The 14,028-nt window shown below is 40.6% G+C and overlaps 1 protein-coding gene and 1 non-coding gene across 2 annotated transcripts; both read right to left on the bottom strand.

The window, feature by feature from the left end:
• Positions 1–725: 725 nt before the first annotated feature.
• Positions 726–832, bottom strand: LOC148791681 (small nucleolar RNA R71). The gene has a single exon (XR_016076886.1). It is a non-coding gene; the product is annotated as a small nucleolar RNA R71 (small nucleolar RNA).
• Positions 833–8,575: 7,743 nt separating this feature from the next.
• On the bottom strand, positions 8,576–9,217 carry LOC109114115 (uncharacterized). Its single transcript, XM_019196256.1, has one exon. The coding sequence runs from the start codon at positions 9,215–9,217 to the stop codon at positions 8,576–8,578; it is 642 nt and encodes a 213-aa protein (XP_019051801.1).
• Between the last annotated feature and the right edge of the window lie 4,811 nt (positions 9,218–14,028).

Below are 14,028 nucleotides of genomic sequence, written 5' to 3' on the forward strand. Positions count from 1 at the left end.
CGGTTAAGAGATTACTGATTTGCTCCCTGTGGGATTTGACCTAACACCACATTTACTGCAAATATTTTATTGTGGGACTAGTACTAATTTTGAGGGCTTCGACAAACCCATCAAAATTTTGGCGCCGTTGCCGGGGAGCAACGTTAATTTCTTAGCTATTACCTTCTTTTGTTAACCTTCTTGTTTATGACTCGTGCTTCTCAACGAGGTGAACTTCAATACAACCCCAAAATTGAGAGGACCACCCGTCGTTTAAGGAAGGAGGCGAAGCAAAGCAAGGATCGTTCACCAAAAAGGGTGAACTCAGATTGTGAATTGCCCACTTGTGATTTTCCCATCTTCGAAGAAGGAGAAAAAATGGCTGACAGAGAGAGGACATTGAGGGAGTTGGCTGCACCGATTATGAACCAACAACCCTTATGCATCACATAATCCACTCTTGAGGTAGCCTTTGAACTCAAATCTGGTTTGATTCAATTATTGCATCTGTTTCATGGTTCTCAGGTGAGGACCCTCAGAAACATCTAAAGGAATTTCATGTCGTTTGTTCAAGCATGAAACCCCACAGTATGATCGAGGACCAAGTAAAACTCATAGCCTTTCCATTTACTTTAAGAGATAAAGCAAAGGATTGGTTGTATATTCTCCCTCCCAATTCAGTACGCACATGGGATGAAATGAATAGGATATTTTTAGATAAATATTTTCCTGCGTCCCGGGCTGCGAATATAAGAAAAGAAATATGTGGAGTTCGGCAGTTTAGTGGTGAAACATTATATGAATATTGGGAAAGGTTTAAGCAACTTGTTGCTAGTTGTCCCCACCACCAAATTCCTGAACAATTATTAATCCAATACTTCTATGAAGGACTTCAGCCCATGGATAGAAGTATGGTCGATGCAGCCAGTGGAGGAGCTCTAGTGAACAAGACACCTGAAGCGGCCAGGGCTTTAATCTCCAATACGGCCAAAAATTCTCAGCAATTCGGTACAAGGACAGAAGGTACCATTAGAAGGGTTAACGAGGTAAGCCATGCAAATTTAGAAAACTAGATTTCTGATTTAACTGCTTTGGTTAAGCAGCTCGCAGCAAGACAGTTACAAACTGCCAGGGTGTGTGGTATCTGTTCGATCCCTGGACATCCTACGGACATGTGTCCATCACTATAAGATGGCCCGATGCAGCAAGTCAATGCCGTGGGAGGATTCCCGGGCCAGCCCCAACGAAAGTATGATCTTGACTCCAATCATTACAATCCAGGGTGGAGAGATCATCCAAACTTAAGCTACGAGACCCAAGGAGGACAGAAGAAATATCAGCCCCAATTTTTCAGTCGACAGCCCCAGTTTTCAACACCCATCACAGCACAGCGCAAGGCCAACCCCCGAATTCAGGTATGTCTTTGGATGATATAGTTAAGGCTCTCGCTACTAATACTCAACAATTTCAGCAGGAAACGAGAGCTAGCATTCAAAATTTGGGGAACCAAATTAGCCAACTTGCCACTTCCATCAGCAAGTTGGAGGCGCAGAACTCCGGGAAACTACCCTCACAAACGGTAGTTAATCCAAAAGAGAATGCAAGTGCGGTGGTGTTGAGAAGCGGAAGAGAGTTGCAGTCCTAACCAAGTTCACCATCGAAGGCAGCCAAGGAAGAGGAAGGACAATGGTCAAACAACAGCCCCATTGAGGTAAAATCAGACCCCCCGCTCCCTAAGGTTACTAATGTTGTACCACCTTTTCCTAGCAGGTTGGCAAGTTCAAAGAAAGAGGAAAATGAACAAGAAGTGTTAGAAACCTTCAGGAAGGTGGAGATCAACATTCCCTTGCTAGATGCAATAAAACAAATCCCTAAATATGCAAAATTTTTGAAAGAGTTATGCACTAACAAGAGGAGGCTGTGAATTGATGAAAAGGTAAGAGTGGGAGAGAACGTTTCAGATGTGATCAAGAGGACCCTGCCAGAAAAGCGTGTTGATCCAGGTATGTTTACCCTACCCTGTGTGATTGGCAATAAACGAATCGAGCATGCCATGCTGGACTTAGGAGCATCTATTAATGTCACACCATACTCGATTTACTGTGCATTGAGACTAGGTCCTTTAAAAGAAACTAGAGTTGTTATACAATTAGCTGATCGTTTTAATGCATACCTAGAAGGGATTGTTGAGGATGTATTAGTGCAGGTTAACGATTTGATCTTTCCAGCTGATTTTTACATCTTGAAGATGGAAGAAGACACATCCACGAGTTCAGCCCCACTTCTATTAAGCAGGCCATTCATGAAAACGGCCAAGACCAAAATAGATGTGGATGAGGGTACCATCTCCGTCGAGTTTGACGGAGATATTGTAAAAATTAATATTTTTGATGCAATGAAATATCCTAGTGAGTGTCATTCGATCTGCTCTATTGATACTATCGATTTGATTGTGCAGGAAGTCTTTGGGGTGGAGGACATGGACGATGAGCTAGAGTATAAGGCACAATCGGACAAGGAGGAGGAGATCGAAGCATCCTATGATACTTCAGAACCAGAACAGGAGGTAAGTACTTCTGATGTTCAATCGAAAGTTTCTCACACAAGGCTGCTGCCCTCTGTTTTGCAGGCTCCAGAGTTGGAACTAAAGACCCTACCTGATCACCTAAAATATGCCTACTTGGGCGAAAAAGAGACACTGCCTGTGATCATTACAAAAGGGTTGACTGAGGAGCAAGAAGAAAGGCTCATTAAAGTCCTAAAGGACCATAAGGAGGCGATTGGTTGGACCCTAGCCAACATAAAAGGGGTCATCCCCTCATAGGATCCTTTTGGAAGATGATGCCAAACCGGTTAGAGAACCACAAAGAAAACTCAACCCGGTAATGAAAGAGGTAGTAATGAAAGAAGTGCTTAAACTATTAGATGAAGGGATAAGTTATCCAATTTTAGACAGCAAATGGGTAAGTCCTATTCATATTGTACCTAAGAAAATTGGGATTACTGTAGTAAAAAATTCAAAATAATGAACTAATTCCCATGAGGGTACAAAGTGGCTGGCGAATGGTAATAGATTTTCGAAAACTCAACTTGGCCACTCGAAAGGACCATTTTCCCCTACCCTTCATTGATCAGATGCTAGAGAGGCTGGCAGGTAAGGCTTTCTTCTGTATTCTCGATGGGTTCTCAGGGTATTATCAGATTGTTATTGCGTAGGAGGACCAAGAGAAAACAACATTCACTTGTCCATTCGGTACCTTTGCCTACAGACGAATGCCCTTTGGTTTGTGTAACGCTCTGGGCACTTTTCAAAGATGCATGATGAGCATATTTTCTGATTTTATTGAAAAATGCATTGAAGTGTTCATGGATGATTTTACTGTTTATGGTGATTCGTTTGGTGACTGCCTAAATAGTTTAAAATGCATTGAAGTGTTCATGGATGATTTTACTGTTTATGGTGATTCGTTTGGTGACTGCCTAAATAGTTTAAGTAAAATTCTGAATAGGTGTGTGGAAACAAATCTTGTCTTAAACTATGAAAAATGTCATTTTATGGTGAAGGAAGGTATTGTGTTGGGACATGTAATTTCAGCTAGAGGAATAGAGGTCGACAAGGCAAAACTTGATTTGATTGTGAGCCTACCCTACCCTACAAATGTTAGGGAGGTTCGCTCCTTTCTTGGACATGCAGGTTTCTATCGTAGGTTCATCAAAGATTTTTCAAAAATTGCCCTGCCATTATCCAGTTTGCTGCAAAAAGATGTGCCTTTCGATTTTGTTGATGAGTGCAAGGAAGCATTTAACAAGCTTAAAAATTTATTAACCATTGCACCCATCATTCAACCACCCGATTGGAACTTGCCCTTTGAGATCATGACTGATGCAAGCAATTATGCAGTAGGGGCTGTTCTAGGGAAGCGAATCGATGGGAAGAGCCATGTCATTTTCTATGCTTCCAAAATGTTGAATGCTGCACAGAGCAATTACACAACCACTGAAAAAGAGCTATTAGCTATTGTGTTTGCTTTAGACAAATTTAGGTCATATTTTCTTGGCTCTAAAGTGATTGTATTTTCTGACCATGCAACTTTGAAATACCTACTAGCGAAGAAGGAATCGAAACTGAGGCTGATAAGGTGGATACTCTTGCTCCAAGAGTTCGATTTAGAGATCAAGGATCAAAAGGGAGCTGAAAACTTGGTGGCGGATCACCTAAGTAGGTTGGTGAAAGATGAGGACTCCTTACCCATCGATGAGTTGTTTCCTAATGAACAGTTGTTTCATATGAGAGGTATGGTTCCATGGTATGCTGACATTGTAAACTACTTGGTCACCGGAGTTTTGCCTAATGACCTTAGCAAATCCATGAAGAACAAAATCAGGTATGAGGCAAAATATTATGTTTGGGATGAACTTTATTTATGGAAATTCTGTTATGATCAAATGATTAGGAGATGTGTCCCTAAGGATGAGCAGATGTTGATTCTAATGTTTTGTCATAATTATGCTTGTGGTGGCCATTTTTGGCCGAAGAGGACTGCTCGAAAAGTCTTGGATAGTGGGCTATATTGGGCCACCCTATTTAGAGATGCATACTTGTTTTGTAAAAACTGTGAAAGATGTCAACAAACAGGTACACTATCTCGCAGGAATGAGATGCCCCAAACCCCCATTCTTATATGTGAAATATTTGATGTTTGGGGTATTGATTTCATGGAACCCTTTCCTCCCTCTTGTGGTTTTTCTTACATACTTTTGGCAGTCGATTATGTCTCAAAATGGGTGGAAGCCAAAGCTACCAAAACTGATGATTCTAAATGTGTTGTAGGATTTGTCAAGTCTAACATCTTCAGTAGGTTTGGCATCCCTCGAGCCATCATAAGCGATCAAGGGACCCACTTTTGCAATAGAACAGTCGAAGCCCTGTTGAGAAGATATGGGGTACATCACCGAATTGCCACTGCTTATCATCCCCAGACCAACGGGCAAGCTGAAATTTCCAATAGAGAGGTAAAGTCCATCCTAGAAAAGACAATGAATCCGGGAAGGAAGGATTGGAGCCTACGTCTAGATGATGCTCTCTGGGCGTATCGAACAGCTTACAAGACCCCAATAGGTATGTCCCCTTACAGGTTAATTTTTGGCAAATCTTGCCACTTGCCAGTCGAAATTGAACATAGGGCCTATTGGGCAATAAAGCGATGCAACATGAATATGGAAGAAGTAGGGAAGGAAAGGAAGCTCCAGTTGCAAGAGCTAGAAGAATTGAGGTTAGAGGCATATGAAAATTCTAGAATCTACACAAAAAATACCAAATTGTTCCATGACAATGTACTCTTAAGAAAACAATTTAAAGTCGGACAAAAGGTCTTACTGTATAACTCTCGCCTCTAACTCATGCCAGGTAAGCTGCGTTCCAGATGGATGGGCCCTTTTATTGTGACTAATGTATTTCCTTATGGTGCAGTAGAGATAAAGAGTCTCGACACAGGTAAGATCTTCAAGGTGAATGGGCATCAATTGAAGTTGTTCCACGAGGATGCGAATGTCTCCTCCACGTTAGACATCTCGTTGGACATTCCCCGGTATTCATTGGATTAAAGAAGCAGAGGAGAACGTCGAGCATAACGACGCTAAACAATTGCGCTTGTGGGAGGCAACCCATTGTGATTTTTTGTTATTTTGTTTAAGTTTTGATTTTTTTTTTGTGTTTAGCAGGAACCCAACAAGACAAATAGGGAAGTACCCCCAAATCCTTCTACTTTATGCATAATCACATACATTGGGGACAATGTATAACTTAAGTGTGGGGGGATTAGGGAAATCTAATGGAAATTTGGGATACCTTACCTTCTTGAAATCTCTGCTCCCTGGAAACTTATCCTTGAACGATTTTAACTTATCAGGAATCATGTGCTTAGGCTGAATAGATAAGATAGGATGCAAGCATGACTAACTGAATCTTTCTTGGCTGCATATGGTACCTCATGATTTTAATCGATCAATAGGCAAGATGCATAAGGGTTTGATTGATTATCTGTCAAACATGGGTTGATTATTCTAGAACTTGCTGTGTTAGGCATATTGAGACCACGATCAATGAATTCATGGATCAGGCGGCGAAACCCTGTGATTCTAGTGAAAAAAAAAAATTAGAAAATAAAATCGTGACTAATGTGAGATGGAGCATAAAATGCACTAACATCTAGAAATGAAAGCAAGTGTGAGATGGAGCATAAAATTTACTCACATCTTGAAAAGAAGGCAAGGGTGAGATGGAGCATAAAATGCACTCACCCTAGAACCCCAACCCCATTCTCACCTTCAGATCCTAGGAATTCATACTAAGTGGTGGAGATGTGATACATAGCAAGCTTATGGAAATAAGCACACATTGTTTGGGCTTAAGAAACAAAGAAAGGTAAGTGAATCTGGCTGTATTGGTTTGTTAAAGCAATGAGAAACCATTCAGCCAAGGATGCTTTAGCCGGGAAGGCTTGTCTCCTTGGCTGTCGATTTAACCTAGGACCATGAGGATGGGTGATTTGCGATCACTCTTGGATGAGAAGAAGGGGAGAAAGAGATGAAAGAGGGAAGGTTACCAAGTCTTAACTAAAGCATGAAATGAACCAGGCCTCATGTAGAGAAAAAAAAAAGATTGAAAATCAATAGTTAGTCTCTCTTGTGTTACTTGAGTTTTTGCCTTGCCCGAGGACGGGCAAAGTTTAAGTGTGGGGGGATTTGATGAAACTGAAAAGAACCATATTTTTGTCCCCTAATTTTCATATTTTTATATTATTTTAGCATTTAAATGAATTCATTACTCTTGTATTTCGATTCAGGGCAATAAATAAGGCAATTGGAAGAAAACAGGGCAAATCGGGTGATTTTGCACAGTTTCGGTGACAGTCAGTAATCTGGGCCTAACTATCAATTTCGGACACCGAATTGGACAATTCAAGAAGCATTAGAATGATGAAAGGAGGGGCCACAACTTTTATGTTTTGGGTTTTAACAGATTCGGCCAACATCGAGTACAAAAACGATCCCAAAGTCGGAGCAAGTTTGTAGCCAGGCCCATTTCACAACTTAAGCCCAACTCGCAGAAGTACCTTGAAGCAGCCCAAGTTTTAAAGCAGCCCAACTCGAATTCAATAGTCAAGAGTGCAAATCTCAAATGTAATCTCTAAAGAGAGAGTCTTATCAGATCTAAAGTCTTGAAGGTAATCCTAGAGAGATTGGTTCATGGGTTATTAGGGAGCTGAAATTCTTAAAACCTCCTTGAATTTTCCCTCTTCTTCCCTTTTTTTCCTCTCTTTTTTTCTTTTCCTTCATCATCTTATTTTTTTTCTCTTTTCTTCTTTTCTTCTTCTTCCTTGCAGAAGTACCTTGAAGCAGCCCAAGTTTTAAAGCAGCCCAACTCGAATTCAAGAGTTAAGAGTGCAAATCTCGAATGTAATCTCTAAAGACAGAGTCTTATCAGATCTAAAGTCTTGAAGGTAATCCTAGAGAGATTGGTTCATGGGTTATTAGGGAGCTGAAATTCTTAAAACCTCCTTGAATTTTCCCTTTTCTTCCATTTTTTTCCTCTCTTTTTTTCTTTTCCTTCATCATCTTATTTTTTTTCTCTTTTCTTCTTTTCTTCTTCTTCCTTGCTTTTTTTTTCTTTTTTTCCTCTTTCTTGCTTCTTCTTTAATTTCTCCTTCTCTTTTTCATTTAGTAGGACTGCCTCCATGCCATACACCAAAGAATATGGCGCTGCCCCAGTTGATATCCTAACTGACGTGTGGTAAGCCAAAAGAGCATATGGTAACATGTCATGCCAAGACTTGTAGGTAAGAGACATCTTCTTCAGAATTTTTTTGATGTTCTTGTTTGTAGCCTCCAACTACTCCATTCATTTGAGGTCGATAAGGTGATGAAGGCAACTACTTAATCTTGAAATGATTACAAAGGGCCGTGACTTCCTTTCCAATGATTTTTTTTCCATTATCTGAGATGATCTCGCAAGGTGCTCCATATATGGCAATGGTGTTGCTCTTGATGAATTGAACTGTCTTGGTTATTGTTGGATGAGCTATGGACATTGATTCTACCCACTTAGTGAAATAATAAATGGTGACCAAGATGAACTTATGCCCATTTGTTGTAGGTTGCAGTGGACCAACCGTGTCAATTCCCCATACTGAGAAAGGCTAAGGTGTAGTGAAACAATATAGCTCTGAGGGAGGTGCATTTATCTTTCGATCCAAGACTTGACAAATATGACATCTTTGCACATGTCAACAACAATCCTTATCCATTGTCATCCAATAAAATCCTATTCGGAGCAACTTTTGGCCAACATATGCCTATTCATATGAGGGCCACATATACCACCATGTACCTCCTTCATCTTTCTTTTTGCTTCTTCTCTATCTAAACATCTCAACCAAGGTAAACCTGAGGACTTTCGATACAATATCCTTCATGCTATGATGAAATGCCATGCTAGCCTGGTTATAGTTCTCCTCACATTGGGATTTGCCCCTTCTAGAAATGCTTGGTGCTCTAAGAAATTTTTTATGTCATAGAACCATGGTTTACCATCTGACTAATCATCTTCTGTTGTGATTGCTAATGTGCTGCTTATGTAGGCAGGCTTAGTATCCCAACTTAAATCAATTGGTTCTACTGCCATGTTGGGAGGTAAACGCATGGCTGATCCAAGGGAGGCTAAAGCATCTGCAAAGCAGTTGTCTTCTCTAGGTAGGTAATTGAAGGAGATGCACTTAAACTTTTTGATAAACTCCTTGGGACAGTTATGATACAATGCCAGTCGCTCATCCTGTACTTCCCAATCACCCTTGGCTTGACTAATGACCAAGAAAGAGTCCCCATAAATCTCCAATTCATCGATGCCCCAATCCAGAGCCATTTGAACTGCTCTTAGGCATTCTTCCCATTCACACGCACTATTGGTGTTGGGAAAGTCCAAGCAAATAGATAAAGGAAAGTGAGTGCCTTGGGGGTCCACATGGATCATCCCTGATCCCCATCCACTTTGGTTTGATGCTCTGTCAAAGTATGCCTTCCACCTTTTTCCCACTTGTATTTCCAAAATAGTTTTGTCTGGGAAATTTGTTGGGATTGCCTCATACTTCAAGGTCAGGTAATCAACTAAATGGTCTGCAATGGCCTGCCCTTTGATTGCCTTTTGTGTAACATACTTGATGTTATATTCAGAAATGAGCATGATCCAACGGGAGACTCAACTAGTAACTACGGGTCTTTTGGAATAAATACTTTTTGAGGAGGTATCTCAACAATTGCTTTGACCTTTGTGGGTCAATCTCAATCCCTTTTTAACTAACGATAAAGCCCAATAGTTCACCTGATGATGCCCTGAATATGCATTTCTAGGGATTTAGCCTAAGGCAAAATTTCCCAAGTCTTTCAAAGAGCTTCCTAAGGTCCATTAAATGATTCTCTACCTTTTTGGACTTGGCAATCATGTTATCCATGTATATCACCAATTTTTTATGTATCATGTCATAAAAAAGCACTCCCATTGCTCTCTGATAAGTTGCCCAAGCATTCTTAAGCCCAAACGGCATGACCTTATAGGAAAAGGTTCCCCGTGGTGTTATGAAAGTCGTCTTTTCTTTGTCTTCCTTTGCCATTTTAATCTGGTTATATCCTGAAAATCCATCCATGAAAGAGAACATTTCATGTCCTGTCATGTCATAAACAAGATTGTCAATGTTTGGTAAGGAAAAATCATCCTTGGGACTAGCTCTATTTAAATTCCAAAAATCCACGCACATCCTAACCTTTCCATCCTTTTTAGGCACTGGTACAATGTTGGCTAACCATTCAAGATAGGTTTCCACTTCTAGAAATCCCACTTCAAACTGCTTCTTAACCTCTTCTTGAATTTTCAAAGACCACTTTGGAAGGAGCTTCCTGAGCTTTTTCTTTATTGGCTTCGCATCGGGATATATGGGAATCTTATGTACCTCCAAGTCTGTGTCCAATCTTGGCATATCTTTATAGGACCATGTAAACACATCCCTAAATTCTTTCAACAATTCTATCATGTCAAGTCTCTGCTTTGGGATTAAATGACTCCCAATTTTCACCATCTTTGGATCATCATTAGTTCTAAGATTAACTTCTTTTGAGTTAGCTTTTGGTCTTCTTTCCTTTTGTCATTCAATCTGATCAAGGATATTTTGGGGGATCTCCTTCTTAGGAGGTTCCTCCTCTATCCCCATGAGAGCAAAGTCTAACACAATGTTGAATTCATAAGCTTGTGAGATGGGTTTGGGTTCCTATAAGATCTAAAGGAGGAATAAACATAGGAATTGGAACTGGACAAAAAGGAGATTTTTCAAAAAAAAGCGGCTAGGCCCAGGTTGTGAACCAAGGCTGCCTACATACCCTTTTAAGGGGATCAAGCCATTCGTAGTTCTAATAGAAGGATTTTCATTTCATTTGGATTAACAAAGTATAAAAAATGCCTACCACCAAGGCCCAGGGCATGTGACCGATAGGTGTTGGCAACTTAAGTATGCAGTTCAGAGGTTGATTGATAACAGACACATCACCTTTCAAGCAAGGTAACCAAAGCATAAACCAATGGGGATCACTAGAAATCCCAGGCCACCACACGAAGCAGGACCAAACAATAGCATTCATGTATTGCCCTGCATTCACCCACCTATAGTACTAGTGCCATGCATTCACCCACCTTTTAACATCATTTGCACTATCAGACCTTCCTTCTGCATCCTAGTCCCTTCTACACAGTCTACCAATACCCCTTTCACCCCTTCCACTGTATCTAGTGGCAACCTCCCGCAAAAACCCTTTGTTATTCCCTACCCAAAACTCTGTAGAGAAAATTCATCCAAAGTCCCTTGGAACTTTTACATCGAGCCAATGGTGGCGCATGTTGGTCAAACTGACCCAGAACGCGAAGCCTTATTAAGATTTGGAAGATTTTTGCCCCCAAGACAAGTGACTGGGGTAGTGGATAAAGGAAAGGCCAAGATAGGGTAAGAAATGGATGAAGAGAGAAAAAATAAGGAGAATGATGATTTCCTAAGAGCCATTGAAAAGTCCCAATACAACGTAGTGGATCAGCTAGCAAAAGTATCGCCACAGATTTCAATACTTAGGTTGTTATTATCCTCGGAGCATCACAAGAATCAGGTTTTAGAAGTTTTCAAAAGGACTCTTGTCCTCCCAAGTATAGAACTAGAAAGGCAGCATAGATGGTCGACATGATTTTGGATCCTCAAGTCCTAATCTTTTTAGATGATGAGATCTCAATAGATGGTGTTACTCATAACCTTCCATTGTATATCATAGTGACTTGTAGAGGAATGAGGATCCCAACTGCCTTGGTGGATAATGGGTCCGGTTCAAATGTTTGCACTCTTGGAACACTACAAGAACTTTGAATGGGTATATATAATGTGAAGAAGAGACCCATTGCGGTAAGGGCCTTTAACAATTCAGTTAGGCCAATTTTGGGAGATGTAACAATTAATGTGACTATTGGAAAGGTTACTTATCAGATTCAATTCCAAGTTCAAGACATTCAAGCATACTTTACCCTATTACTAGGGAGACCTTGGCTTCATTTTGCTGGAGTCGTGCCATCTTCCCTCCACCAGAGACTAAAGTTAGTCCATGATAATGAACTCATTAAAATCCTGGGGGATAGTCAGATTGCACCAACTATAGAATCATCAGTTCAACACTAGGAGGAAGGTCTAGGTTTCTTCTTTTACCAGTTTGAAGAAGTGAATTCCATCGAGAAGGTTCAAGAGGCAAAGAAAGTTCAAGGGAGGATATCACCCCCTCTCTGAATGATGGCTCATATGAAGTTCAACCCTAGCAAAGGGTTAGGTATTAAGCAACAAGGGATATTGAACCCTGTTAAGGCTAAGGGATCTCTCCCTCGATTTGGAGTGGGCTATAAACCTGATGAACTTGACCTATTTGGCCCACGAGGTGGGAAGAAAAAGGTGTACCTCTTTCAACACCACTGCATTTTGTCAAAACCAGTAACCCAACAACCATGCTTGAACCAACACCAACCCCTCAAGACAGCCCTAAAACCCCCCTTGACATCCCAGACATTTCACTGCTTTTTCTTGAAGACCAAGAAGATCGGAAGGACATTAGCTCATCATCAAGGGACCAGGAGGAAAAGGAGATTGAGGTGATCTACAAGCCTTTTTGTCCCACCGATTGGGGCAAGGTGGAAATCCCTATCAGACCAGAGGTAATTGACGAGCTCGAGGATCGTGACATTTAGGAATCCTTGGATGGAGATGTATGTGCGGTAGGAGGTGAATTCATGGAAAACCCTACCCAGTCAATTGTCCCTTTACAAGAGCCTATTCATAATTGGATGTCTTCTCCAACTACCTGGGGAGTGGGTGGCTGGTATGGTCGTAGAGCTGGCACTGGGAAAAATGGTTGGGGTGTTCTAGACACTGGCAGTGATGGTGTAGGAAAGTAAAAGGGTGGTCGAGGGTTGCTAGAGTAAGTGACTGCACTAACTCCCCTAATTGAGGGATTGATTCTTCCTTGCATTATGGCCTCCTCAATCCTAGTGGCCCCCTTAAGAACCTCATTAAAATGCTTAAGAGGCTGGGCAATCAACATTGAATAATATGGCTTGCCTAGTGTTTTTATGAACACCCTTACCATTTCTTCCTTAGGCATCAGATACCTTAGTTTTGATGTCATTTTCCTCCACTGATACATGTACTCAAGAAAATTTTCTCCTTCCTTTAGTGACATGGCTTTTAAGTCATCTTGATCGGGAATTAGTTCCATATTAAAGGAGTAATGATCCAAAAAGGCTTTAGAAACTTGCTTCCAAGACTTCTTCTTTGCAAGATCCAACATGGCGAAATAGGTTTGTGGATCTCCTGTCAAACTTTTTTGGAACACCTGGATAAGGAGCCTCTCGTCTGACCCATATTGGAATATATCTCCACAGAAGATCCTAAGGTGGTTTTGAGGGTAACCTTTACCATCATACTTTTCCAATTCAGGCAATTTAAATTTTTCTGGGAGTACTGCATCAGGGTATAAGCATAATTCTTTAAAGTCCGTATTTCCTGGGTTATGAACCCCGTTCATTTTCTAGATTTCTTCCTTCATTTTCTCCATTTCTTCCCTCATAGGATCGCTCGTGAGTGAGGTTGGCTTGATTGCAAGGATAGACTGGGAGGCACAAGGGTCTTCTTCTTCAAAGTCATCTATTTGGTTTACTATTGGTGTTGTAGGTTGCTTGGTGAAGACAGTAGGTTGTGGCCTTGGGGTCGGCGATGCGGTACCTGCAGTAAATACGAATGGGGTAGGAATCCCAGTAGTGGTAGGGATGGTGAAGGTTAGAGCTTGGGTGGTGATTTGGGGGTTGGTAGCATTTCTTTCTGAGAGTGAATCCACCCAAGTAGACATTTCTAAAATCTTTTCTTGAAGACGAAGAAATTCATTGTATGAAACAGTAGTGGGTGTAGCGATCTCCACATTGGTCGTGTCCTACTGCCTTGAGCACTCTGAGGTCATGCCTTTCATTGCCATGGTGCGGGCAAAGGACCGGGTCACAATCTATTGGTCCTCGTGTTGGCCTAGAGTAGGTAAAAAATTATTCATTGATTGAATGAGAGAAGACAAAGAAGTCGATTTTCAACATTTGATTTTTATTTTTATTTTTTATGATTTTGATTCTATTTGATGAGTTGATTTAATGAATTTTATAAACTTAATTTTGATTTTGATATTTGGTGAATTTATTTGAAGAATTTGACATTTGATGTGTTGATTTGATTAATTTGATAATTTTTCCTTCATTAATTCAGATTTTTTATGTTTGATGAGTTGACAACTTAGCATTGATTTTGATGCTTTGATTTTGTTTTTTGTATTTGATGAGTTGATTTGTAAAATTTGATATTTGATGAGTTTATTCGATGAATTTGATAATCTTGGCTTGATGTTTGGTGACTTTTGATTTTGCCGATTTGATAAATTTGATAC

Source organism: Nelumbo nucifera, chromosome 5 (genome assembly GCF_055504915.1).
Source record: "Nelumbo nucifera cultivar China Antique chromosome 5, China Antique-T2T, whole genome shotgun sequence".
Lineage (NCBI taxonomy): Eukaryota > Viridiplantae > Streptophyta > Magnoliopsida > Proteales > Nelumbonaceae > Nelumbo > Nelumbo nucifera.